The sequence below is a fragment of the Sorghum bicolor genome, chromosome 6 (genome assembly GCF_000003195.3).
Source record: "Sorghum bicolor cultivar BTx623 chromosome 6, Sorghum_bicolor_NCBIv3, whole genome shotgun sequence".
Lineage (NCBI taxonomy): Eukaryota > Viridiplantae > Streptophyta > Magnoliopsida > Poales > Poaceae > Sorghum > Sorghum bicolor.
In genome coordinates, this window is record NC_012875.2 from 55,077,447 (window position 1) to 55,105,097 (window position 27,651).

Here is a 27,651-nt window from a genome sequence, read left to right on the forward strand (position 1 = left end):
ATTATTGGATGGAAAAGGCCTGTTATGAGAGCCAGTAGGGTTCTTGATGAGGCTGTTGGCCTTCAATAATCGATTTGCTCCGGGTACCCTTTTATTTTTATTTTTATTTTTATTTATTTTTTTTCCCTTTGATAATTCCCCCCACTCCTACATTGTAAGGTGCATGCTATTTCCAAATTATTCAGTTGGCTCACAAGGACCTGGAGTGATGTGCCTGAATAAATGAGTCCATCAGCAAACACCAAAAGGCCAGGTTCAGTTCAGATGAGCAACTTCCGCTGCTCACCGCCTTATCAGTTGAAACTTGAATGCATGCCAAAATACGTGAGTTATATGGGACTATGGGATGGATACCAGTAAATGCCAGTCTGAACATGGACCATGATGCAGAGGGACCACCGCACCGGCCTTCTCAGTGAAACCATGTGAGGCAGCTCCCGCGTGAAATGAAACGGTAGGATTGAATTTCTCAATGCCGACGGTTGACGCCTTTTTGTATCGTGTCCTCCAATGTTTCGCAGTTCACTGCACTCTGCACTCTAGTTGCCCCAGGAGTAGTAATGGTAAAGATGCAACAGTCTTGTATGGTACAAGCCGGGAACACTGCAGCATGATGGAGAGCAGTTTTGGACCTTTTGGTTGTTATTATATATTGGGAATCTGAAGCGAAGCGATTCACAGAATATAGTACAGTCTGATCTCTGCACCTCACAGTCACACGTGACATGTAGGAGTATATACTGAAAGGTTTCTACTTTCTGCTGCTTAACAAAATTGACTGAAATAGAAGTTTTTTTTTAATCTGAAACTGAAATAGAAGTGCACAAGCCAATTCATGCTTGAAGATGTAAGGTAATGGAGTATTGTTTTTTAATTCAGACAAAATGGGATTCCTAACTCTTCTTAACTCCAAATGTAAACCTATGTCAGTAAAGATACATGTTCACTGCAACCTCAGAGTATCTCTCTCCTAGAAAGAGAATTCCTCGGGAAAACATTTGCCAAACTTGCTGGATAGAAAGTTCCTGTACTTCCCCTTGAGTTCCCCAACTGCAAACCAAAGATGTATTTCTGTCGGTTAAAATTGGACTACACTTTATGGATATCACTTACCAAGATATTGAGTATGTAGGGCGTCAAGAATTATTTACCTCTAAAGTCTTCAGTTTTGATGTCGGGAAGATTGTGAGATAGTGCCAACTTTAATAATTTCATAAATCCATTGTCTGCCACGTGCCACACAATATTTGTCATCTTAGTGTCCATTCCAGGAAGGCAAAGTGAACAATACAAGAAAGGAATGTAATGTTATATTACCATCAATGTACTTTCCAGAGTGCTTAGCATTGATCAGATATGCTGGCGTATCATCTTCTTTCAACTGCAAAGGCAGCACATCAATCTTCAGAGCCAATACCAGACAGTAATGGCCAAAAGGTAGAGAGCTAACACGAGATACTAATAACCAGAGAGAAAAAACCAAGAAATAGAGCCACCTACATGTGAGAATAAGGAACTTGCAAGTGCAAGTGGGTCAGCAGGAGAGGGGGCTCTGCTGTATGCTGGGACAAATTTTCCATTATGGTATCCAGCCAAGAAATGGTAAGCAGCCTGACCAGGAGAGAGCTTCGATACAGATGGTATGGCACCAGTGCTGAAAGTAAAAAGGACCAATACGTTGCTAGCAAACTTAGTCTATTCTTTCTTGTCACAGCTATAAATATATATTTTTTCATTTTAACTATCATATAAGATATGTTAATGTTCTTGTTTAGCAAAAAAAAAAGTTGTAACACTCCACAGACTGCATGTTTTAGACAAGACAAATCATGTCATCAAAACAGGGACTCTTAATTACCTATCAGATGATACAATAATTACTGCAGTTGGTTTGGTAAACAATTTTGGCTCCCTTCTTTCCTTTGTGGGGAAAAGCACAGTAGACCCTTTAGAAGAGATGACTGCACCACAGTCAATGGACAATAGAGCATTGTGGATTTCCATGCAGGACATCATGATTTCCACTGGGGCAAATAATAATACAATAGAACCACCAAAGCCCAGAAGCCTGATATACACAATACAGGGAAAATAAGAACTTTACAGAAACAGAATAAACGAAGAGTAATAAGCTGACTTTACCAGCCTGGAACCGGGAGGCCTCCTCTTGCAGACAATATCGGGGCTGTCATAGCAGTAAGTGCATCTTTCACAATAGCTGAATCAGAAAATGCTTTACCGCATAGGATTAGAGATGACCGTTCAATATCAGCCACTGCAAATCCATTAGCATATTGCGTTCCAGAACCAAGAACACTCTTGACATTGTTACTGCTTCAAACATTCATAAAGAAGATAGAAGATATTAATTAGTCTTCCATTATAGCCAATTACAAACTTCGGTTCTTGATGGAGAAGATATTACTTGAATGAATGAACAAGTTAAAATCAATATGTAAAAGAACGAAAAAGATAATGTACCTTATTGAACTGGTAGCATATATAGTCAAAGGGGATGTGTCATGGGAAATCGCACGATCTGGTATTTTCCAAAGGACATTGGACAGTAACATAACAGCAGAGGGGTTGTCACTAATGACTCGAACCTTTGCATCACATTCTGCCGAGGAACCAACGGCGCCATCTTGAACATATAGACATGAGATGGATGAAAGATGAAATGTCACCTATACATGCAAGCAGTCTGTCAACAAACAGGGGGATGTTATGACTAAATTAAGAGTAAAAAAAATGGATGCTGAAAAAAGAGGCTAACAGTATTTCAGCTCTATTCATGATAATCAGCATTGAATACCATCCCATTAAGGGGTGAAGCCAAAACTTAGAACCTACCAGTTTCAGAAGCTTTGCAAATTGAGCTTTTGAAACACCAGGGACACCACCAATGACATCTCCTCTAACATGAAGTGGTATACCAGACAAACAGTCTGCATGTTCCAGATGCAGTCAGTATCATATATCAGTTGTACATGCACATCATTACAGGACAACAATAATTTGCACACACACCTGGGTACGTAGCACCTCCTTTCTGAAGCTGGGATGTTTCCAAGTTATGGAAGACCTTATCTTTCACAATGACACCTTTTGAAGCAATAGCCCACTTAAGACCATATGAAACTTCTTGGTCTTCTCTGTGCAATAAAGAGTAGATGAGACATTTTGCAGATATTTTGGAATGACTGGCCAAATAGAATAAAATGAAATCAAGCTCAACATAGTTAGCAGTAAGTGACATAGGCATTCCTCAAGTCGAATTTTAGGGTGCGTGCCATAGCTTGTCGTTTGGGAGACCCATACTTAGGTACGAGTTTATGAGAAGCTCATAGGCCTAAACATAGACACTAGATAAAGAAGCAACTAGGAAGAGGAGACTATGGCCATTGACCACACTTACCTCGGATAGGTGATAATCTCTTATTGCTTCTGTGGTAAGCGTGCTGAAACTGCAAAATTCAGAAACCACAAGTTTTGTCAGGCTTCACTCATAGCACTGGCACTGCTATTTTTCACAATCACAACGAGCAGAGAGTCGTAGTCACAGATTCCCTGTTTACAAGGAAACCTTGTTCATAAACTGATATACTCGTAAACAGCTCTTAGACCATCCAGCCGCGCGCCACCCGAAAGTGCAGCACTCTATACTACCACCCATCTATTCGAATGGTTTAGTGAACACTGAACAACACCTCCCTCTCCCTAATCATAAGTTCAGTATCAGAGCTACACGCTTCTGGGTCCTCAGGATGTAGGACGGACAAACCACGTCCGAAATCAACCATACCAGTGCCGGTCGCGGAAGGAATGCAGCGAGTCGCAAGCAGAAGCACGCGCCCTGAAGAGTGGGAATCGGACGCACCTGTCGGAGGCCCGCCGCCGGCGACGACGCTGCGGCGAGGGCTGCGCGGCGAAGAACCCCGAGCATATGCGGTGCACCGGTGCTCCACTTCCCCTCCACCGCTCCCCGGCCTGGCCGTGTTTGGCTGCGGCGGTCGCTGCCTGCTCGCCGCAGCGGCGGAGATGGGGACGATCCCAGTTCAACTCGGGTAGGCCAACAGTGCGGCTGCGGGGTAGCCCATGTAGCGTCATCGGCCCATGATGATTTGCTTGACTGGTACGTGTGGCCACAGGCCCAACAATGGATGAATCCCAAAGACGAGTTGCGCGCAACGTTGGCCCAGCTTCAAATAAAATGTTCTAGCTTTAAAAAATTATCGGTTTCACGAGAAAATTGGTCCATTTCAAATAAAAACTTTAGCTTAAAAAAACTTAACTAGAAAAATGAAGCATTCTATCTAAAAAATTACAGACACTTGCAAGATCATCGGAACTAGCAAACTGAGCGTAGGGTAGCTGTTTATATTTCTGATGGTGAAAAATTATTTAAGAATTTAACGATGTTATTCTTTTATTAGTGTGTTTATAGTGATGAGTGTATGCACACACATGCAGCACGTGTACACTGTTTAGTGCTATTTGGGGAAAAAAATCGAACCAGTTTTGTTTAAAAAACTGTACGTCGGCTGGTGTCTCTCCCTTAATGCTCAGTTGCTCACCAAACAAAAATAAACGCCGGATTATCAGAAACAAGCTCTACAGTTTCCTTTTGCAAGTCGCGCATTTGTCGAGCGCATCACTTGGCATGGAAAAGGAGGAAACAAGCTCTACTGTTCCCTACCGACAGGGAAGGCATCATCACTTGCCAAATGCCAAAGTGATGCGGACAACAGAACCAGTAGGCCATGGTCAATCAGGCACAGAAGGGAAACTAGAAATGGAGCAAGGCATTCAGGAGCACAGCAGCTGGACAGGGATCTTTGAACCACTGAATATGGATTGAATGAATCTGGTCTATATATACAGGGATTGGACTAAATGCCTGTTCTATCCGAACAGCACTACTCGTTTACACATAAGAGCAGCTTGTCTAACGGGCATTCTGCTTCCCAGGTTCATTCATTCATTCATAATGTGGTGAATGGCCACCGAATCATGTTCTGATGATGGTGACACAGGTGCCTCTGTAGGCCGGCGGTGCGACGGAGTTTAGGCCGAGGACCCGCCAAGCTGTGTAGCCATGCCAACCAGTTCTGTCATCCAGCCACAAGGGCCTGTGGATCCGAACTAATGAAGCCACTGCATGCTGGATGTTGATATATACAGGTGAGGTGGACACCTCTCGGTGCTTTGGTGATCATGACGCGCCTACCACCATTTCTGATGGTTTTTCTTGTGCCTCGTCCTTGCCCAACAATGCTGGTGTGACTGAAACAACACCGATCAGGAATAGCAGTGCTATAGACTGGGTGTCGTAAAGGTCACTCAGCGAAGTTAACTCTCCTAGAGCAATTCCAGCCTGAATGCATGACAGTAGGGGGGAAATAGCAGAACTGATATTAGCACAAAAAGGGGACACTAGATGGCAACAGGTGAACAAGCATAATATCTGACACTAGAACTTACCCTGACAGTCACATAAGCAGCTGGGATAAGACCAATGAGAGTTCCCAGTAAGAATGTATGGTAGGGGACATCTACTATGGGTGAAGCTAAGTTGATGAAAGTATTTGGCAACGTTGGGGTCACCCTGAGGAAAAGTATGTAATTCAACAGCTTCTCTCTTCTTTTAGCAACCTGAAATGAAAGACAATTTACCTCTCCTCAGTTATGAGATATATAGATGAGGGGCTTAATCAAATAGCCTAACTGTGGAGCAGTTCAGAATAAACAATCTAAGCCTGAATACAGACTTTAGAAACAAAACTACATTGGGTGAGTTTGGTCTTTAGATACCTGTCTCTGGAAGAAGCTGAGCTTATCTGGCCACAGTGTGAACACCAGTGGCTTCCCAATCATCTTCGACAGGAAATAGCACGAAGAAGCACCAGCAGTGGCAGCAAAGACCACCAGGGCCAAGCCCCGGAGTTGCCCAAATAGAGCACCAGCAAGCAGAGACATGAATATTGTCCCTGGGATCATGAAGGTCTGCATGAAGATGTACACAGCGCAATAACCTACTAACACCTGTAGGGTGTAATCACTAGTATAGTTCTCAAGATGGCCACTGCAAAGAACCAAACTAGTGGTTAGAAAACAAAGGAAATTTCCATTTTCAGTGGTACTAGCAATTACTAAGTACTGTGCACACATCTGAACTTTCATTTCGGCAATATAAAAAAAACAAAGGGAATGTCCAATTCGGAAGTATATCAACAAACGAGACTTTCATTTCAGCAATATTAAAAAAAACAAATTGCATGTCCAATTCGGTAGTATATCAACAAACGAGAAGGCCATGTGCAAACGGCAAAGCATTAGTATGGGAAACAAATAGCTGACGTGTGTAGACAGATCAGATCATGTGTGATTATCGGCTCAAGGCAGATGGAACACGCTTCGACCAAGTCCAAAAGCATATGGCAATTGTGGCTGGCACGAAAGTGACATGGTAATTATTAGGAAAATAAAGTGACATGATTAAGTTACCCTTTTAAAAACTTTGCCAGGAGAAATGTAGATTTGAATAGGAAAACCAGGTTGTAATTCAAGTGCCCTCGGATCTAAAATCATGGTTCAACTAACAGCACAAACACTAAGCAAGCAATACTTGAATATGGCACCGGTCATGCTATTGAAAAAATCTAATCTTCCTAATTTCAAAGAAGTTCATAGTGGTCTAGAACACAAACAAATCATCCGTTTGAAATTTCGAATTAACACAAGGGGAAGCAAAATTCACCAGATCCATGCTATACGTCTTTCAGAATTTCCACCAAACTAACGTTGAGATCCATTCCCGATCACGAGATAACCGCTAACTAATTCCTTGCAAAGCTGCTACCACTACCAATCAACTGTTTCATTGCGTCAAACGCCAGTGTCATTTGGCATTGAAATCGCAGACAAAGAATCAAACGTTTGCTATGCACATTATTATTCTTCAATCGATCCACCGATACAGATTTTTGCCTTGTACGTACAGAAACAAAAAAAAGAAATGGAAACCGAATTCTGCCTTGCAAACTACTCCATTTAGAGGATGTATGACAATTTGCGTGCGGAGATCAGCCAATAATCATGGGAATCTTGGCATCAAATTCCGGACCCAAAACAAAAAGGCTGAAGCTTTCGTGAACAGAACTGACAAGGCACCAAGTCACCAACCGGGACAAGAGAAAATGAAGAGCTTATTACGGTGGCAGGAGGAATGGAAAGGAAACATACGTGAGGATTTGGAGTTCCTCGAGATTACGTGGCAACTTGAGGAAGCTGTAGTCGGAGTCCGGCATGGAAAGGTAGACCCCGACGAGCCCAGCGGCGAAGGCGGCGGCGACCCCGGCGCCGAGCGCGGCCTCCCACACCGGGAACCTCTCGTCCCGCCCCATCCCTCCCTCCTCCGCCTCCGCCTCCTCTTTCCCCTCTCAAAAAACGGGGGAAACCGGGCGAGGAGGACAGAGACCAGAGACGGAATTCGAGAGGAGGAGGAAGAAAGAAGAGAGCTTTCCCTGGCTCCCTCTCTCTCTCCTACCTTCCCACTTCCCTTGCCTTTCTCCTCCCTCCGGTTGCTTTTCTTGGCCAAGTTTATACAGGAGGGAGGGAGGGAGGGTGGAGACCAGCACGGAGAGGGGGGGTCGGGAGCTGAAATAGAATATTCTCTCTCTCCCCCCTGTTTATTTAGCTGATTGCCTTTGCCTGAACAATTTTCTGCCCGTCTTCGTGTTTCTTGCTTGGCTTTGGCGTTGCCGTGGCGTTGGTGTAAAGATAAACAACATGCTTTTTGGCCAGGTTTTGTTCGGTCTGTGGCGTTTTGGCAACTTTTTCATCAGTTATCCGCCCATTTCATATGGTTGCTTGCTCCTGTTTATCTTGCTTGCTTTTTTTTTAGCAAAACTCCAGCCAGTTCATAATAAGAAATAAACTTCAAATTTTTTTTAAAAAAAAGAATCGTGTGCGTGGGTTTGCTTTTACGGCGTTGTGTTTGTTTGGGTGTATTCTGATGTGCCATCGCCTAGGTTTGTTTTTTTAAAAAAAAACTTTGACATCGTCTAGTTGGAAAAGGAAAGCACGTAGGTTTTATCTCACGTTTTTAACAAGCTGAGTTGAATACAAATGGACCGTTGTCTTGCTTGGAGATGTGGCCTCCGCCCTCCGCCAATTTTTAGCCTATTTTTAAGAAATTGAAATACCGTATATAGCTGTGAATGCTCTTTTGCTTGTCTGGTTGGTTTGGGGGGCTTTGGCTTCCGATATTTTTCAATCCATCGGTGTCGTCCGTTTGGAGGGACCGCCCGCGCCCGCTGTGACTGTGATTGCCGCTTGGGCGCACGCGCACCACGACGTGGCTCCTCGTGCTCCTGTTTCGTCTCTCCTTTTTTTTTTTGTCATCGACAGCAGCGGCGCGCGCTTTGCACTTGCAGCGCCCACCGCGTGATGTGCCGACCGCCGCTCTCCCCTCCAAGACAACTCGCAGTCCACAGCTTCAAATTTCAAGAACAACAAGTGGCGGATTGAAGATTGAAATTGAACTGAACCGCCAGGTTTTGAGAATATCTTGCGAATTTTCCGGCGATGAGATGGATTTGTTTGGCGAAATGATCAGCAGACTGACCACATCACATGGGCTGGAGCAGCACGTAGAGATAATAGTACTCCCTCGATTCGGCGGTCACACCCCGCTTGACCCGCCGGCCTTGCCATGTGTCGGTTCGTTTACAGGTACCCTGCTGACTGTAGGCATGCAGCATGCAGTACCGGCCACCACCTCCCCACTAACCGCTAACTGCCACTGCCATGTTCAGTCGAGAGAAAACAATGCAACCAACTCCAGCACCCAATTCCATTTGTGCATGTGCCGCACGATCGTTGTAGATCGCAGCTCAGCCGGGAGCGGGCCGGGACTGTGCTCCCGTACGTCTGGCGTGGAACGCTGGCAGATTTCAGACACCTTGACGATCGAAACCAAATTGAACCTGCAAAATGAACGGATTACAGATCTGAATCTCATGTGGATACTATATTTTGTTGTCATGTGCTTGTCACTACTCGTCTACTCGTACTACCTAGGATCCAACTCGACGAAAACCAAAGGTGGTTGCAAATTCTTCTACAACAGCCGCAACGGAGGATCTCTCGCCATGGCAGTGGCAGATCTGTAGCGCTTGTGCAGCGTCAGCAGTGACTCGGAACGAGATCACGAGTGACAAACGGAGGGAGAACGTTCGTGCTGTACGTGATTTGGGCCTGCCTACCTGCACTGTTTGAAATCACAGCACGTAGGTGGGAGTAGGACTGCCGAAAAAGGCTCCTCGCCACAAATTTTCAACACAGTAGGGCGCGCGCCGTAGCAGTGGAAACTACCTCCAGTTATTACTGTTTGTTTGAGATCTGAACCACAAGCAACAATGAATAGTACTCCGTGGCGTGCACATGCATGGTTCCCGTCAGGTTCACCACGGTCAAACTAATCCCACGCGCCTTTTCCTACTGATCCAGCTCTTTGATTAATTAGCCTACCGATGAGATAAACATGCAATGCAAAGGGACGAGCTTAACTTAACCATCAGGGAGGCTGTCCAAGCAAAGCTGCTGCCACCACGGGTTAAGTTGTGTTTTTAACTGCGGTCGCCGCCGGCCTCTCCGCGCGTCCACATGCAGGGAACGTGAACCAACGCCGTTGTTTTTTTGTGTACCAACAGGGCGCACCAAAAGCGTCCGGTGCAAAAAAAACATCACTTTCTGATTGTTTTTTTTTTCCTCTCCTTTGCCAGTATTGCTTGAGGTACACAACACCGCGTCGTCTGTACGTGCACCCACAGAGCACAGCACCGTGAAATCGACACCCAAAGATGTCCGTTTCATCTAGAACAGAGAGCACTGTTTGCTGTAAACGAGGATGGATTGGGATGGCATCATGCATGGCAACCCGTGCTTGTCACGCCGCTGGCGGGTGGCGGGTGGCACAGGTCGCCACCGGCCGTTGGACAGAGACCGAGAGCGAATTCTGTAGGGCGTGCTGCCTGATCGTGGATCCCTCCTCGTGGCGTGATCGTGGACGGTGGACCAGCCTCGGATCTCAACAGTGAGTGGGGAATTTCTTCTTCTTTTTTTCCTTTTTCTTTTTACCGTCCGGCTGGTGTGGGTGTGGGTGTGGCTCTCACATCACATGGTGGACCAAACAGCTTTGGCCGCTGCTGAGATGCGAATGCAAGCGATTCCGCAGACTGCAGTTCGCCTGTTTACGACGAGGGAAAGAGGTGCTGCTTTCAAAGTTGCAGTCTTTCAGAGTTTGACAGCAGGTGGTTTCTCTGACAGACTATTTGCGGTTAGTGTTCTCCATTCATCTCACAATTATAACTTACACGGTTGGTTCTTGTGAGTTGGGTTTGGCTTGGGAGCATATCGGAAAGAATATGCAATATGCTTGGCTTGGATCAATGGATTGGTTGCTTTCTGGAGGAAACGATCGGGTGGCGAGGTCAGTGAGCTTCAGCAGTTAAGGAGAAAGCAGCAACCACTGATTGGTGCATGGCATCTTATAAAACATCGTATTCCGTTCGACTCGCAGGGCATCTTTCTCTTGTAAGTGCCACGCATATTCGAATTACAGAACCCTGTCTGTCCCCAAAGGCTGAAGCAACGAAGTGTTGCTGGATTGTAACTGACGAAGATGAACCGTTTGTACTGTGTGCCAAGCGGCAAACCATGGCAAAACCAAAGCGATTTCTAATGCGCGGCCACACTGATACAGCAGCAAAAGAATCCAATACAAATCTATAATAATAAGAAAGCTACCGGTATTAAACTACCAGCATAGGACACAGCAAAGTCCTTACTGATAACTAAATCATTCAGTATGTCAGTGCAGCGAGAAGCACGGATGATCCACCTCAAAAGCCACAGCATTCGGTACAACCATAAAAAAAACTTGTGCCAAACGACAGGGAATGAAATCATGCAGTGCCTCGCCGACATCCAGATCGCAGATCCAACAATTACAAGTGGAGTTATTGCTGGGCGTGGTACTCTTTCGGTACCGCACCCAACACACATGGGAAACAATCACAGCGGGAAAACCAACCTGGACAGTGTGGTAGCTGCAGCAATCAAACACTGTACGTTCTGAAATCTAAGCTGAAGTTTCACTGTATGGAGAGGAAATTTGGAACAGATAAGCGATGCCTCAAGGCACCGGGGTCTTCTGAGCTCACCAGCGAATGCATTGACATCAGAAGTGATTCATGTCGTTCGTTGGGCACTGTCAGTTACAACAGCAGCTAGTACAAAATTCAGGCTTCAACAGAAACATCATTGCTGCGTCCACCCGAAGCAACCTTCACCTTTTTTGCTTGATTTGCCGGATTTTCTTTTCTTGCACTTGTCCGGTACATGAAAACGGTAGACCGAATTCGTTTAGAGAGGTTCAGATCTGTCCGTATCCGAGTCTGAATTTTCAATATCTGATACCATATCCATATCCGAACACTTAAATCGTATATTTATGATGTTAACGTCCAATCATATCTTATTCGACATGATTAACATTATCCGTATTTGAATCTGAATCTGACCAAAAATATAAAAATAAATATAATGTTAATAATATTCGTCCGTATACGATTTGTTTTCATCTAGGGAGACCGAGGCTCTGCAAGCTCACCCAAGCACACACGAACTTTAACCCAGAGCGCGGGAGAAGGCCGGTAAGAATGACAAGCTGAAGCTGTCGAGGCCCAATGAGTTCTTCATAGGCCCAAGAGAGCAACGAAGCCCAATCCTCTACTGTACACTGGCCCAGAATGGGTGGGACAACTGTCCAAGAGCCATGATCGGGAGGAGAACGTTCTTTTTTTTTTAATCTGGGAGGAGAACGTTAATTAGCCGAGAGGGGAAAAGGAGAGCGCGGCGAGGACGAACACGGAACTGGCCGGCTGCGTCCGGTGAACTGGCGAGCGTTGCTCGATTGTATCCCCCAAATCCGCCATTGTCGAGTGTTAAATCCGCCAAGTAGAAGGCACCTGAATTGTGATTGTACGTACCTTTACTTTGTGGAGCTGTGTTGTTAAGTTCACACATGATGACACCAGCATTTTTTTGGTACGTTAATTCATGCATGCCTTCAAAGCAGATGTTCTACCAAAATTCGTCCCAACAGTAGGTAGATAGTAAAAAAATACTTTTTATGGAATGTAAGCCATCTCTAAAAACATTATAGCTGCAGTTTGTGCAGTGTGTACAAATTTAGATGGAAATATCCATCCATGAACTATAATCTGCATAACATATGAACTATAATCTGCATAACATATGATGTATATGATTCCATCTCTTCTAAACTATAAGTCGTTCTAACTTTTCTATATATAAAGCTTTTATTATGTATTTATACATAACGTATATTTAGACACATAACAAAAGTTATATATCTAAAAATCCAGAATTACTTACAATTTGGAATAGAAGTGTTATTGTGTTGGCATGATTCTTAAATAAATAAACTTTTGCTGTATTGCTTCAAAAAAATTATGATGTATATGATTCGGAATGTCGTATTTACGCAAGCAATCAACGATTAATTCCATTCGTGCAGAGATGGAATTTCCTCGAAATGATTATGCAACGGTACTGCTTCCGTATCACAGCACACGTGATTTGACACATGAGAAACAGTCACAAGGGCTGCAGCAATCAAGCAATGTTGCTTCTGAAATCTTGAGCTTGACTAGTTAACGGTCATAATTTGGTTGCCAAATCCATTTGGTTTGCTAGCAAACCTTTGCCAATCTCCCATTTGCCTGGCCAAATCTATGTAAACTATTTTCGCAACTTTTGCTTACCAAAACCTTTGGCATGCAAAATTTGCAAAAACATACTCCAGTAAGTTGAGAAGGAAATTTGGCCAGTAAGTTGCGAAGGGAATTTGGAACAGAGAGGCGATGCCTTAAAGGCTCTGTGGTCTAAATAAACGCAGCACAAAAATGCATTTACATCAGATGCGATTCGTTGTCATTGGGCAGCGTAAGTTACAACAGCAGCTACAAAATTGGCGTCATGCATCAGCAAAAATCAGATTCTCAGCTAGATATTCAGGCTTCAACAGAAACATCATTGCTGTGTCCACTCGAGGCAACCTTCACCTTCTTCTCCTTACCCTTTTTACTTGATTTGCTGGACTTTCTCTTCTTGCTTGACTTCTCTGGTACAGGTGAAGCAGGCCGAGGCTCTGCAAGTTCACCATTCTCCACAGATGAACCATTCATTTCATCTTTGATTGTGCCCGCATCTACATCTGAATCTACCACGGACATTCGCATCAGTGTATAGTCCAACAGAAACGTGCTTCGAACTAGTCTGTCGACTCTGCTGAAATGCCTCTGCGAATACGGAATAAGGCCCTCAAGGAGCTCACTGATGCCCTTTATCTGCAGAGATAAAGGCACAAATCATCTCATGAGAAGCAAAAGTTTGTAAGACCATGAACACATTCTTAATAAATGTTAAAACGCCTTAGGAAGAGGGAAATTAAAACGCCTTAGGAATGGGGAAAATTTATTACCTCCAGGATATCAGTGGGAGAGAAACTCCTCAATACCCGAAAAAGCACAAACTGTGCAACATGACAGAACTTGGGCTTCGTATTCCATTCACGAACATACTCAAGAAGCACGCGGAGGCCATCCTTTGGAAGACCAAGAAGAGCCTTTTCTATTGGATCCTCTGCATCAGCTCTCCTGCAAACCCAATGATGTATAACATCATGTTAATAATTTAAAGCGGCTGATTTCATTCGAATCAAGAAATAGTACCTGGCAAGCTGTGAGAATAAATCTAGAAGCCTGTGTGGTCTTCTAAGCTCAAATGCAAGTTGTATTGCCTTTGCATAGTCAGAATCTGACACAGCATTTTCCAATTCCTGGCCTCTTAAAACTTCTTCCTCCTGCAACAAATGATGAATTTTAGTGAGTGTTGCAGATGCCTGACATAGTGGCAGAAGGTTTCACTTGTATAGATCCCTAAACCCAACAAACAGAGGCAAAGATGAATATATCAAGAATATGGTAAACTCATAGATATATCATATGCCAATGATATACATGCCCACGTCTTTATACAAGGTCTAACTCCAGATATTTCACAGTTTTTCTTCCAGCAATATATATTACATAAAAGCAAGCACATCTTGTTTGCAGTTATATATTATGCTGAAAGTGTAACAGAAGGTTTCACTTGCCTTCTTACGGAAATCTTCCTGCTTATCTTCCTTGGTACAATCATGCCATAGGTTGAGGACAGAATCGGTTCCACCAGTTGCAACCATTTCAGTTTTCATGCCAACAGCCAATGCCCAGACCTGTGGAACAAATAATAGTGAGTTTTGAGTCCTCTCCAGCAATGAGACAGGAAAAAAAAAACTCTTCCCTGATGCATGGCAATGATATCATACCTTCCCATCATGCTTATCATAAGTAGCAATGCATTCATTTGTCTTGATTGTCCATAACTTCACTAGGCCATCACTTCCTAAATTAAGGAACATCAGAAGAACAGAGTCAACAAGACTCCCTAAAAGCTAAAGATAATAACTTAGATGAACATCTTATTTCCTATTACCACAAGAAACAATTTGAGTTCCACGTGAAAGGAAAGAAGCTCGCAGAACACTTGATGTATGGCCCTCAAATGTCTTCAAGCATGAGCCATCAGCAACAGACCATATTTTGATTGTTCTATCACCAGAGGATGTCATGACACATTGTTCAATGGGAGAAAACTCAACTGACCAGATTCCTCTTTTGTGTCCCTTAAGGACAATAGAGGACACTAGGTTAGGGAGTTTCCATATGCAGGCAGTTCGGTCCTACAAAAAAAGGTGATAATATATATAATGAAAACAACATGATGTAAGCCAGATAGAAGGATGTGTCACATCAAAAAGAACTACACCCTCATTTCCAAATTATAGGTCATTTAGCTCCATCCTAAGCCAAATTTATAAATTCTGGCCAAGTTTTTTGAAAAAAATATATATTAGCATATATAATACCAAAAAAAGTATCAAGACATATTCCATGGTGGATTTAATGAAACTAATTTAATGTTGTAGATATAGTGAATTTTTCAATAAAAATGCTCAAAGTTAGAGAAGTTTGACTTAGAACAAAACCAAAGTGACCTATAATTTGGAATGGAGTATCAAGCTACAATCTTACCTCAGAACCACTGCAAACAAGGCCATCATTAGGTGAAATTGCCAGAGAATTAATATCTTTATCATGTGCAGCTACAACAGCCTTTGCTTTAAGAGAGACTTCATCCTCAGCATCACCAAGTGCATCGTCCCAGGTCCATACCTTGATGGTCCGATCGCTAACAAAAAAAGGTTGTCTTAATAACAATTTTGGTGTCACTTCAGGCAAACAAAGATCACAAAGAAACTGAAGAGCAAACCTGCTGCCACTAACAAAGAAGTTCTTTGTTTTCTTTGAGAAGGCAACAGAACCAACAGCACCCAGATGGCCTTTGCCAATGCCAATACAGCTTTTTCTTTCAACATCCCATAACCTCACCTGTGTAGTGTGTACAAAATGTCACACTCAAAAATAGGAAAAGCAGCACAAAAATGCACTCAACAGCAGTAAGGATTATCAAAAGAAACCACAAACAAAAACGTTATGGTAAGTCATAAAGTCAACATAGTTTTTCAAGTCCAGACATCACAACTTACAGTATTATCCTTGCTCCCAGTTACAACAAGTGTCTTCCCAGAAGCAGAGACACAGGTGTCAATGCAAACAACTATTTCGGTGTGGCCAGCAAGTACATAAGAACATGACATCGACGCAACATCATAAACACGGACCTGAATATGTAGGTAATGGTTTGATAAGTTTCAAGTGCATTAGCCAACAAGAACTGTGCAGACATCATTTATGAATAGCTCACCTGCTCCAAGTTGGTAGCTACAGCAAGATATTGTTCCTCCTCCCCAACAAACTTCAAGTCAAGAATCTCATCATTATAACCTATTAGTCGTCTATATAGAGACAGTTCAAAGGTCCCATCATCAGTTCTTTTGGGACAATAGAACAAAAACTGCTGATCGGCAGTAACACATAGTAATCCTTGATCATTTGGCAACATAACAGCAGATGTAAAGCCCCTCCTGGTTTCCTCGTTCTCTGAGTTAACAGTTACATCAGATGTTTGCTGCTCGAACACGCAAAGCGAACTGCAGAAGACCAGAAAAGCCATTGATTGCATGTACTACAGAAATATGCAAAGAACAAAAGAGGATGTAAATACAAACTATTGTACCTCTCCAAGCACCAGATGCGCACGACCCCACGTTCACCAACTGTAAGAAAATAACTGGCCGCTTTCTCCTTTATATTTGCCAGTTCTATGCCCAAACAAGCCAAGAGCTCACTTCCTGATCCAATGAAGGAAACAGCTTCTATCATTTCATATGTCGGTATTGTCTTCTTTGAGCTGTACTTACGAATATCCCATGCAGTAACAATCTGCAGATGTTCCATACATTCAGAATAACCAGTAACTCCACACAGAAAATGCACACCACAGTAAATGCCTATGTTAGAAATATCAAAATTCAAACAAAAAGGGTACTCCTATGACCACCGTTTTTTAAACACAAAGGTCCACATACAAAATGGGAGGAAAAGCTTCAACTTCTGACACTTCCAGCAAGTTTTGACTGTTTTGAGCCCCTCAACTTACTCTATATAGTTCTGAAGAGCCCATGGAGCCCTAAGAATATACTACCTCTGGTCACAAAAACATGCTGTTTGAGACAAAATTTGGTCAAACCTTAAAAACTACAGACATCAATAATTATTACATTATTAAGTTTGGAAACATGTAAGCTATATGTTTAGATTTGTAATCAAATGCCTGTAAAATCTCTCAAGTTGAAGGATTTTAGGAAGAAAAATTGTTGGTCAAAGATAGACATCAAAGACTGTGCAAAGTCAAATTTGACAAGCATTTTTTACCAGAGGGATTATGAATATATTCCAGTATACAAGGGAAGTATAAATGTTTCACTTTGAAACATGTGTAATGATAGCAGAATGAAAGTTCTAGAATGAATAATAGACATGAGACCATTCATACCTTATCCCTTCCAGCACTGAGCAATGTTTGTCCATCATCAGACAATGTCAATGAAGTGACTGCCGAAAAATGCTCTTTAAGCACAGCAACACATTTTTTGGTTTCAAGGTTCCACACTCGCACGGTGCCATCTTCACTTCCTGAAAACAACTGGAGATCCAGCACACAAAGGTTACCTTGGGCTCATCAAAAGGAAGTGGAATACACTGCATAAAAATAATGCAGTGATTTGAACTAACAAGCTCCCAGAGCCATTTTCGGAGATCCAGTTCAATAAAACTCCTTATCTTGAAATTGTCCTCACCAGAAGGCGCTTTGGATCTTTGTGGAACATAATGGTCGTCACAACACCTGTATGGCCTCTAAGGAAATGGGTGCAAAATCCACCATCGACATCCCATACGCAGACCTTCTTGTCTGCTCCGGCAGTTGCAAGCAAACCACCAGAAGCATGGCATGCCATGGCCATGATAGGACCATCATGCCCCTGTACGGCATAAGTTAAATACATTAGTTTACCTCACATGGCAGTATACTAGCATAGTATTAACATAATGGCATGAACAAGTTTCATTTGTAAAAGATGGTAGCCTGTAGTGGTAAATCAGCCATACAGTCTCTAAGTTAACTAATTAACACAATAATCAGTATGGCAGGATTAAGATCAAAGAATGAAAAATTGAAAAGCTGTGCACATGCTCTGCAAGAAATTACTATGTCTGATTGTAACATCAAGGTGGTTAGTGGATAAAAATGGTATCCTTTATCTTTGCACAATTAAACAGAAAAGATAAGAAGGTAACACTAAGACATTACAATACAGCATCACATCACATTTAACTTCGCACAAATCACAATTTATGAAAAGCAGTGCATGAGTTCTAGTATTCTAAAAGTGTGCGACAAAATACTATTTGTAAGGAAACTACTAGAGTCTCATAGAATTATTGCAAAGCTCTTGAAGAGCTTCTAAAACTTCAATCCATTTAACTTCCCGGTTCCCATGGTTACTATATAATGACCCTTAACCCTACCAACACACTGTAACCAAAATATCAAACGAATAATGTTCCAGGATGAGGAGCTGAATAGCTTAGAATATGTGCAGTTGGCAGTTCTGACATTCACACAATGATACAAGCCTCCTAAGCTTGTGGCAATTACATTTGAGATGTTCTTTCAAACTGTCAAACCGCTACCAGAACTCCCAGTTGTTATACCTTGAATAAGCTCCGGATTACTTTCTAGCTAGATACAGGGTCATCATCTAGCAGCATTCACATAAAATTGCTTTCCTGTGGTCGAATCCACTAATCCGTGCACAGCAATGTGGATACCAGGGAGCACGACCAAACACACGACAGCCAACCACTCACCTTCCAGCTGCGTATGCAAGTTCGGGACGCGAGGTCCCAGACCCTAATAAGCCTGCTGTGGCCCGCGGCGAAGATGAGCCGTGAGTCGGGGGACAGCGCCAGCGCGGTGATGGCCTCCGAGTCGCCGTCGACGGGCTCCCCTATGGCGGAGGCGTCCGCGGCGGACACCACGCGCACCTCCCCACCGCATGCGCACGCGAGGAAGGCCTCAGCCTGGGCGCCGCCCTCGCCCTCGCCATCGCCGCCGGGGGCGAGCCCGACCGCAAAGGGCCCGCCAGTGTAGAACTGCTGCAGGGAGCGGTCGCAGCGGTAGTTCTTCTTTAGAGCATGCGTCGAAGCCATGACTGGTTCCGGTAGCCGCGGCAACGGCGGGGGGGTCGTCGGAGCTAGGGTTTTGCGGCGGGAGCGGGGACGGCGGCGCGGGAGGAGATGGAGAGGAGGAGGGTTTAAGCAAAGTCAAGTGGCCGGACCGAGCAGGGAAAGCGAAGGGGCTTGTCGCCGAAGTGTGGGTCCTGTCGGCAGCCAAACAACTTGGGCTGCACGGTGCCGCGGTTGGACAGAGGACAGTCAGGTGGAGGGAACTGGGCTTTTTTTTTTTTTTTGAGACAAGGGAACTGGGCTGTTGGGCCGCTCTCTGCTGGATACGGCAAGTCGTGGGTTGGAACATCTTGGAAATCAAGTCCCGAAAAATTTAGTGGAGTTTGTTCACCAAGACAGGCACTCTAATATTGATGTTCATTGTTTAGCTATAAGCTATATAAACTTCTTGGTAGGAAAATATATTTGGTTTGTTTCTCCACCTGATGGAGTTTGTACCAGTTATCCTCATGAATAAAGAAGGGTTTTGCTCAAAAAAAAAGTCATGAGTTGGGACAGGGTCACATTTTCTTTCCACTAGTTTTTTTAATAAGTTATGGTAAAAAAACAAAAAGTAGTTTTTTAAGTCTTATTTGCCTCTTGAAACATCAGCTTGTCTAATTTTATCCTTGTAAATTCTAAAATCCGATTGCATCGGCGGCAGAGGCGTATGCTTTGAAAGAAGGGCTGATGAAGAATGAAGAATTTTCATGGAGGGCTGATGCTAGCGCAACATCAGGTGGATACAACCTCCATGCAATCCTCCATTCTAAAATCTTATTGTCTAATCAGATTGCAAGGAGGTTGTAGAAATGATGAAGAAAGGAGGATTTTCGGGAACGTCAATTGCCGCATTGTATGACGAATGCAATATATTTTTTTGGAATGGTTTTCAGTACATATCCATTGAGCATTGTAATAGGGATGATGCAGAGGAGGTGCGCATGAATTGTCAAGAAGTGCTATGCAATCTAAACAAAGTTGTACTTGGGATGATGAGCCTTCTAGTTTTATGCTTATTTTTCTGATTAACAATGTAACTACTCTCAATGAATGAAGCTTGCCGAATGGTAAACAACTCTAACTTATTTAAACACCGATCAGATTTTTTTCAGAAATTTCTCAAAATTTCTAGATTTTTTTTTCTTTCCTATAACTAAATCTATTTTCTTGGAAACTTTTACATATACCTTCAATCTGTATAAATATATTATTTGTGTTTATCATGTTCTATCTATTTCTAGATTGTTAAAAAAGTTGTTACTTAGATGCTTTTTTCTGGTTTAAAAGCCTTACGAGGTATGAAATTGTCTTGAAAATCACTTCTAACCTGAGTAGAATGTAGGTAAGTGTCTGGTTTTTTTGAAAAAGGAATAATACTCGGGCTTCTGAAAGGGTTTGCACACAACCATCCATTATTATAACGAAGTAGACTTTATCTAGAACTAACAAACTAGCAAAAACATTGGAAACAAAAAGAGACAAGTCAAATGGCCAACTAAGCCTCAAGCCTATTAGAAGACATCATGCTTGGCAAAGATATCCAACACAGTTGTTTTGAAAAAAAAAACAATAAGCCCATTTCGTAGTCCTTTTGTAATTGACATCAAAATCAAGTCCAATATATAGCTCTAAAGATAACCTGCACATAAGAGTGTTTTTGTTTTTCTTATCAAATACAGTATCATTCCCACTTAGCCAAATGGGCAACAAACAACAATTGTTCCCGCCTAAACTTGAAAGAGTGTTTTTCTGTCTATTCTCTGCAACCATTTCCCAGTAAATGAGCTACACCATGTGGTGGTCTTAATAAACCAAAAGTAGCTTGAATAATTCTCCAAATAAAATGTGAAACATGACAACCGAAAAACAAATATTGAATGCTTTCACGGTTGTTACAAAAATAGCAGTGTTGACTCCCAATCCAATTTTACTTTATTAAGATTGTCTTTGGTTAAAATTACACCTTTGATTAAGAACAAAACAAAAACCTTAACCTTAAAATTTAAGGAACGAAATCAGGTAATATGTAAATCAGAAAGGTAAAAAGAGATTTTTCTCTCTCTTTTTAAGCACTACTTCCTCCGTCTCACAAATAAATGTATTTCTTTAATTACTATGATTCATGTCTGACCATTCATTTTATTTAATTTTTTATGGAAATAATAAAATAAATAAATTATTATAAAAAATATATCTAACAACAAAATAAGTTACGAAAAAAATAAATAATAGTTATTAAATTTTTTTAAATAAGACAAACGATTAAATATGAATAATAAAAGTCAAAGAAATGCAATTATTTGTAGGATGGAGGGAGAGGGACTAGTAACGAAGGAGAGACCAAATTCTTCTTCCGGCCTTGAATAGACTAGACTCATCCACATCCTCGGGCTCGAACGCCTTCCGTGAGTCAAACCGGGCAGCTGTGTTCTACTGCCCAAACTGAGGAAGCAAAAACTAAAATTTTATTGAAAAAAGTTGGAGTCCATCATGATTCATGACCTCACGATTTTCTGCTAAACATGGCGTTCCGTTTCGTCTCAGACGTATTACGAGTACGACCAAGGCTCCAATCTTTACGTGGTAGATGTACTTAAAAGCTAGATCTACTTATTAACACGTCGGTCAGTCTCAGGATGCATGAAATCGCATCGCACCATCTGATGATTCCGTTCCGCTTCTACCGTTCTCGTCTCCTGCCTCCAAATTCCAGGCCGTGACGTACGCGCGACAGCGTGACACGGAGGACGTCCCTGTCGTCCCGCGCTTAACCTTAACTAATAAACTAACCGCGCGCAAAATCTCCCCACGCGACTCGGATCGGGAGCCCCTCGGAGGAGCGCTTCGCGGATCCGATGCGACGGGTAGATCCACCTGTTTCGAGGAAAATCACGCCCCGCCGGCCGGCGTACGTCTCCGACTGTCGCCGTCGATGGCGTGCCCTGCCTTGAAAATTCCTCAAACCCCTTTCCCTTCGGCAGTTAGCGGTTGTCAGATTCCGCAGGTTACAGATCGAGCAAAAGGCCCCCGGCTCGCCGTCGCGCGCCGCGACGAACAAAAAAAAAAAAAATCGTCGCGGCGTGAGACGCGTGCTTGCTCTTGCATGCGTTTCATTCCGTGTTCCGTCTCGCTCGCCCTGTCGCTCAACGGGGACGTACGTACGTACGCCTGCGTTTTTGTTAAACATTCTCTCGCAGTCGCAGCTAGGAGTAGTGGTTTGGTTCGCGCGTCGGCGTCGAGCGATCGGCTTAGGTAAACGCGGCTTGAGACATCTCTCTCGCCGTCGCCGGCGAGTTGCGCCGTGCGTCAGGCACCAGCGTTTTTTTTTTTCAGCTGCGCCGGGCGTCAGCGGCGACGACGGACGACGGCGAGCACCATCATCCACCGTACCACCACGCTTGCCTTTGCCTTTGCGTTAACGACCCCAACAACAACGGCGGTCAAATCCGGGCTCCCTTGAATATGATATGCACGGACGTATCCATCGGTTACCGGTGCTCAGCTGTTTGCTTGCTGCTGGTTAGCTTCACGCACACGAATCTCCTCCCCGTCGCTCGCGTTCATAAGCATTTATCTGTCCATGGTCTTCGCGGGTAATCAAGCAAACGTCAGCATTCAGCAGCAGCAGCAGCCAGCCAGGGTCTACAAAAATTCAGGGTGTCATCAACAAATGTCGCCTTCGTGCCATCATTGTTGAAATTGAAACCCATGCATGTACGGTACTCAGCAGTACGTGGCTACGTACGCATGCAGAACATCAGAAGTAGTCCTCTTCTTGGAGACAACTAGCGAGGGGGGAAATGTGTATTTCTGGGGTGAAATTTGATGGCGTACATATATTGCTTGTGAACTGAATATAGATAAGGGTCTTTATAAATTAATTATACTATAAGTGAGTAGGATTACACACGCTTTTCACGCTCACCAGAATTTGGCTTTAGTTCATCTGTTCGGTGTATTAATTATTGTCATCTGCAATATTTGAAACAGTAGAGATCTCAATAATAATATGACTAACTTTTCGATCGACCATGCATTCACACTAGATATTCAGAAAACAACTTTCAGTTGAACTCCCGTTTTCCTCTCTGGAAATACTGTAATAACACTGAAAGAAAGCGCTAGGTGGATAGGACGTGTCTAGCTTGCAGCTACAAGCAAACCAAAGGTCAAGCGAGTTCGTTTTACCTTCTGCATAAAAAATGGCTCCCGCCATCGTCATATCCTCTGAAATTGCCGCGAGACAGACTTTCTCAAAGTCTCGAATCAGAATGAGACTCAATGATAAGTTGATGATCACTCACATCGATCGATCCATCGATCGATCGATCATCGATCGCCCATACCCTTTTGGAGACGGTCAATGGCTTCAAACCTCGGGCAACCCTTTTACTGACCCAACTACTTAATAAGCAAGTGGTGACCCCTTTTTTTGCTGCTAATGTGTGGGGATCATCATCATTCATTAGGACGCCAAGTCATGGATGAGGTCATGGCTTTTGTATATACCGTCTGGTCTCGAGTTGTAATCGATGCCGTTATATGCTCGATCGGTGATTGACTCTGCAGTCTGCAGGCTTAGCTTCCAATCTCTAGAAGGCCGTCGCCCTCTCGCCGCTTCTTCGCCGTCACAAAGCAGCTTCCTACTCTAACTAATGCAGTCCCCAAGATATCTGTGAGAAAACAGGACATGGATAACGTTAGCATCAATATCACCAACAGCGACACGTCAACCTGATTTTCTGAGAAAAGAAGTTTTTAGCGTAAAACTTAAAATTATTATTTCGCATGTTTTTGGACAAACTGTTGTGAAATAAATTCTACGAGTGCCATATGTTGCATATGCAATTGTGTGTGTACCCTGCATATACATACATATATCAATATGTAATTTTATAGTCATTTGTTTGGACTTCTTTTAGCCTTACTCCACTAAAGTGTATCAAAACTTAAAATATTCTGGTAAGTGTTTTTTAGAGAGAAAAAAATCGGGAAATACCAACTCTTTCACTAACCCAAACGATAGCAGTCTAGTATATGCGTTTTTTAAGGGAACTGGAGGGGCCGTAGCCCCTATAGAAATTTTATTAAAGAAAAAAAAGAAGAGACCAGTTTACAACAAGTTTACAACAAATAAGCAAAGTGACTTAGGAAACAAAGAAGGAAAAAAAAAAGATAAAGATCAGCCAGGAATCTATTGCAGACTTCGGGTCCATTGCTCGTAGGTTTCCCAAAGACTATCTTTGACCCTCAGGGATACTAGTCTGAGCTGCTGTTGAAAGAAGTATTTGCACTGCTGGATATTCATCTGATTATTGTTGAAGATCATTTCGTTTCTAGCTTTCCAGATAGTCCAAGTCATGTGATCGCCACCATGAAAAACTGAGATTGCAACTGTGTTTTGAGTGCAACAATGTTTTTTTATTAAAACTGGAGGGGCAGCCCACCACTACAGTGCTTTATTGATTATTAAAAAACAGGGTCACCAGAATACAAAGATAGCAAGAATGAAAAGAGTACAGGGGGATTTAGGAGACAAAGAAAGAAATAAAGAAAATATAACAAGAAATGACCAAGAAAAGTGCTAAAGAAGATTTGTTGTCCATAGGTCGATAAGCGGATGATAACTTGACTTAGATCTAAGGAGCAGCCTCCATTCTTCTCTAAATTTGAACCTTGCAACAATGTTGTCCATTGTATTACTCTGAAGAACTGTCTATAGGTTTAGTGACCCCCAACATTGCTGTGCAAATGAACATTCCCAAAGGAGGTGTTGTAAAGTTTCCTCCGTGTCAGTTGTGCAGATTTCACAGTTATAAGTTTGAAGATTCATGTGCTTTCTTCTCAGCATGTTTCTTGTGTTGAGTCTATCTTTAATCAAGAGCCAGCATAAGACTTTATGCACTTGCGCTTTGCTTTCCTAGCCGCTTTCTCTCAAAGCATCCATGGGATTGGCGGCCGTAGAGGGGGCTTGAGCGCCCCCTCCCCTCCCCCCAATACACATTGCCATGTGAGCGTACTTTTGTTTTTTTTTTTTTGCTACGATCAGATCAATTTCAGTCATACGTGGGTTATTATATAGTTGATGATATATATTGGTGTTTTAATATATAACATGTCAACGTAGTCAAAATGAGCAACCTTAAAACTCCAGCATCATTATGTTTTCAAGCTTCATTATATTGACAAAAAAAGGAGGAATCTACATATATATTACAAGAATAAACGTTGATCACACAATTAAGCCGCATGATCCCTGATATATAGATAGACCAAGTGAGATAATGCGAAGCTGCTAGTTAAAATATTAAGATAATAATCACACAATTTTGTACAAGGCGTGGAACCACCCGTCCTTCCGTTTCCTAGCATGGAAATTTCATAGCGGCAAGCTGCTGCTCTCTAGCAGCATGTTCTTCCAGAAAGCATCTTCGTCGTCCTCCAGAGAGCACATGCTCGGCATCCCAATGGGCTCCGACAGAAGCTCGGCAAAACCCTGCACCGGCCTGTCAGCTGAAGCTGCCACTTCCTGTGGTGGATAAGTCGCAGCAGACGCCAATGCAGCAGCCAGCGGCTCTGCATAGGCGCCGCCGACCACCGGAGCTGCCGAAGAAGCGTTGTTCAGTCGCTGCACTACCACGTCGTGCTGCTCTGCAAAACTTGCGATGTTGCTCAGATGATCAGGTGACGCGTAGTTCGCGTGAGACAAGATCAAGTTCATCTGGTCCTGGAAGCTTGGGACGATGCTACGACGATTCGCGTTCAGTATGGCGTTATCTGCGGCTGCTGCATTGATGCTAGGGATGAGACCAGCAGCAGCAGCAGCAGCAGCGTTTCCTCCGCCGCCATTGACGGCCTGCAGCAGAAGCTGCAGCGCCTGGACCTGTATCAGAGCGGTGTTGAGGCCTCCGAGGCTCGCGGCCGCCGAGAGTATCGCCGCCCCGGGGACGGAGGCGATGGCGATGTCGTCGGGGGGCAGACGCTGGTGCGTGACGGGGTCGACGCCCATGCGCAGCAGCTTCTTCCGGATGTGCGTGTTCCAGTAGTTCTTGATCTCGTTGTCCGTCCGCCCGTCCAGGTGCGTCGCGATCGTCGACCACCTAACCCAGGACAAACAGCGTGTAATTATTACTCCTAAGACTAGATCATCGTATCGATCTGCAGAAGATATCTTCACGCACGCCAAGCCAACTGCTGCAAAAAGCTAGCAGGTGGCCGGCCGGCGGCTATGCAAATGCATGCATGGGTGTCATGGTGATGGTGATGGAGCGATGGGTGTCGTGTCGTACTTGTTGCCGAGCTGGGCGTGGAGGCGGATGATGAGGCTCTCCTCGTCGTCGGTGAAGTTGCCGCGCTTGATGTCGGGGCGGAGGTAGTTGGTCCAGCGGAGGCGGCAGCTCTTCCCGCAGCGGTTCAGACCGGCGGCCTTGGGCAGGTTGCGCCAGCTGCCGACGTGCCCGCCGTGGCGCTGGATGTGCTCCACCAGGGCGCGGTCCTCCTCCTCCGTCCACGGTCCCTTCTTCACGCCGGCGTCGTGACAGCAGCACGGGGACCTCCCCATCTTCTTCTTCTTCTTCTTCTTCTTCTTCTTCTTCTTCTTCTTCTTCTTCTTCTTCTTCTTCTTCTTCTTCTTCTTCTTCTTCTTCTTCGCGCTGTGTGTTTGCGTTTGGATGTCCGGCCGGCCTGCTATCTGTCCAGGAGAAGGTAGTAAGGTGTATTTATAGGGAGGGGGTTAATTAGCTTGCAATGGATGTTTCGTGCATGGCAACATTGATGAGCTTGAGCTTGAGGAGGTTAGGAGAAAAACTATTTTTATTTAACCCGTCGTTGTTGCTTCGTCTGTGGATCCTACGAAGTCAAAGAGAGCAGTTGATGGAGAGATCTTGCACCACGTAAGATTGATATATTCGCGCATGCGGTGTTTCACACTTGGCCTGTCGTCGTACATGTGCATGTCTCATCAGAGGGTAGTCAAACAGATAGATGGGCAGCTAGTGTGGCTGCATGCATCAAGCTATAAAACATCGAAAGCATAATTGAGAAACGGGTCTAAAGTCTAAACCCGATCGCGAAAAAAAAATAAAGCATAATTGAAGCCGTCATGTTTTTTTTTTCAGATGTGAGACGTGACAGAAGGAACAACAAAACATCCGACACTGTACTGATTTGATGAACTCTTAACTCTACCTCTGTAGCTAGTGTTGCTATCTTGCATCATCGATTAATTAGTTTCACTTAAACAGTTACACAGCTATATATGGTCCTACATGATAAGAAAAACACCAAGACAAAATTTTCTCTTCTAATACTTGTATTATTAGTAGTTGCCCACCTTAATAAGGTGTGGTGCCGTTCAATCCTAGGTGTCGTATCCACGACAAAAGATGGCCAAGATCGAGCCACGTCACCAGAGACTACCCTCTTCGTTTCGATAGGCTGACAAGAGTCTCAGTTAATGCAAAAAAAAAACAAGAATAGTGGGTAGTATTATTATAGCATTATCAGGTGTCAAATGTGCATGCAGGCGGCATTAGCAGCCCCAGAAACCGAGGAAGCGAACCTTCCGAGTGTTGATTCGGCGATGTGGACTGTCGAGTATGCAAGGATGGCCGTTGGCCGCAACACAATAAAACTAACAATATACTACTGTATTGTGCTATTCAAATTGCGTTGTTGCTTTGACCTCTCGACGCAATAACCAATAAGTACATATAAAAAGAATCCATTCGCAGTCACGTACGGCCCTGACGTGTGTGTATATATA

The 27,651-nt window shown here is 43.6% G+C and overlaps 4 protein-coding genes across 5 annotated transcripts; all 4 read right to left on the reverse strand.

Annotated features, from left to right (window-relative positions):
• Positions 775-4,249, reverse strand: LOC8060472. Of its 2 annotated transcripts, none has more exons than XM_021464081.1 (11): positions 3,881-4,249; positions 3,419-3,467; positions 3,031-3,150; positions 2,854-2,948; positions 2,482-2,687; positions 2,143-2,334; positions 1,859-2,068; positions 1,501-1,654; positions 1,318-1,381; positions 1,152-1,226; positions 775-1,050 (listed from the first exon to the last, which is right to left on the reverse strand). In XM_021464081.1, the coding sequence occupies exons 1-11, from the start codon at positions 3,944-3,946 to the stop codon at positions 971-973; spliced, it is 1,311 nt and encodes a 436-aa protein (XP_021319756.1). In that variant the 5' UTR covers positions 3,947-4,249; the 3' UTR covers positions 775-970. The 2 variants fall into 2 exon arrangements, with proteins under 2 accessions (XP_021319756.1, XP_021319757.1); XM_021464082.1 differs by having other exon boundaries at positions 2,143-2,331; positions 3,881-4,168.
• On the reverse strand, positions 4,834-7,635 carry LOC8071088 (uncharacterized membrane protein At4g09580). The gene is made up of 4 exons (XM_002448388.2): positions 7,246-7,635; positions 5,815-6,085; positions 5,485-5,655; positions 4,834-5,377 (listed from the first exon to the last, which is right to left on the reverse strand). The coding sequence occupies exons 1-4, from the start codon at positions 7,404-7,406 to the stop codon at positions 5,216-5,218; spliced, it is 765 nt and encodes a 254-aa protein (XP_002448433.1). The 5' UTR covers positions 7,407-7,635; the 3' UTR covers positions 4,834-5,215.
• On the reverse strand, positions 12,912-19,014 carry LOC8071089 (transducin beta-like protein 3). The gene is made up of 14 exons (XM_002448389.2): positions 18,528-19,014; positions 17,456-17,638; positions 17,152-17,301; positions 16,333-16,538; positions 15,961-16,246; positions 15,743-15,877; positions 15,466-15,584; positions 15,228-15,384; positions 14,629-14,875; positions 14,462-14,538; positions 14,249-14,368; positions 13,824-13,954; positions 13,574-13,748; positions 12,912-13,439 (listed from the first exon to the last, which is right to left on the reverse strand). The coding sequence occupies exons 1-14, from the start codon at positions 18,867-18,869 to the stop codon at positions 13,104-13,106; spliced, it is 2,664 nt and encodes an 887-aa protein (XP_002448434.1). The 5' UTR covers positions 18,870-19,014; the 3' UTR covers positions 12,912-13,103.
• Positions 25,066-26,564, reverse strand: LOC8071090 (transcription factor MYB41). The gene is made up of 2 exons (XM_002448390.2): positions 26,177-26,564; positions 25,066-25,987 (listed from the first exon to the last, which is right to left on the reverse strand). Exons 1-2 carry the CDS (start codon positions 26,446-26,448, stop codon positions 25,267-25,269), a joined length of 993 nt encoding a protein of 330 aa, XP_002448435.2. The 5' UTR covers positions 26,449-26,564; the 3' UTR covers positions 25,066-25,266.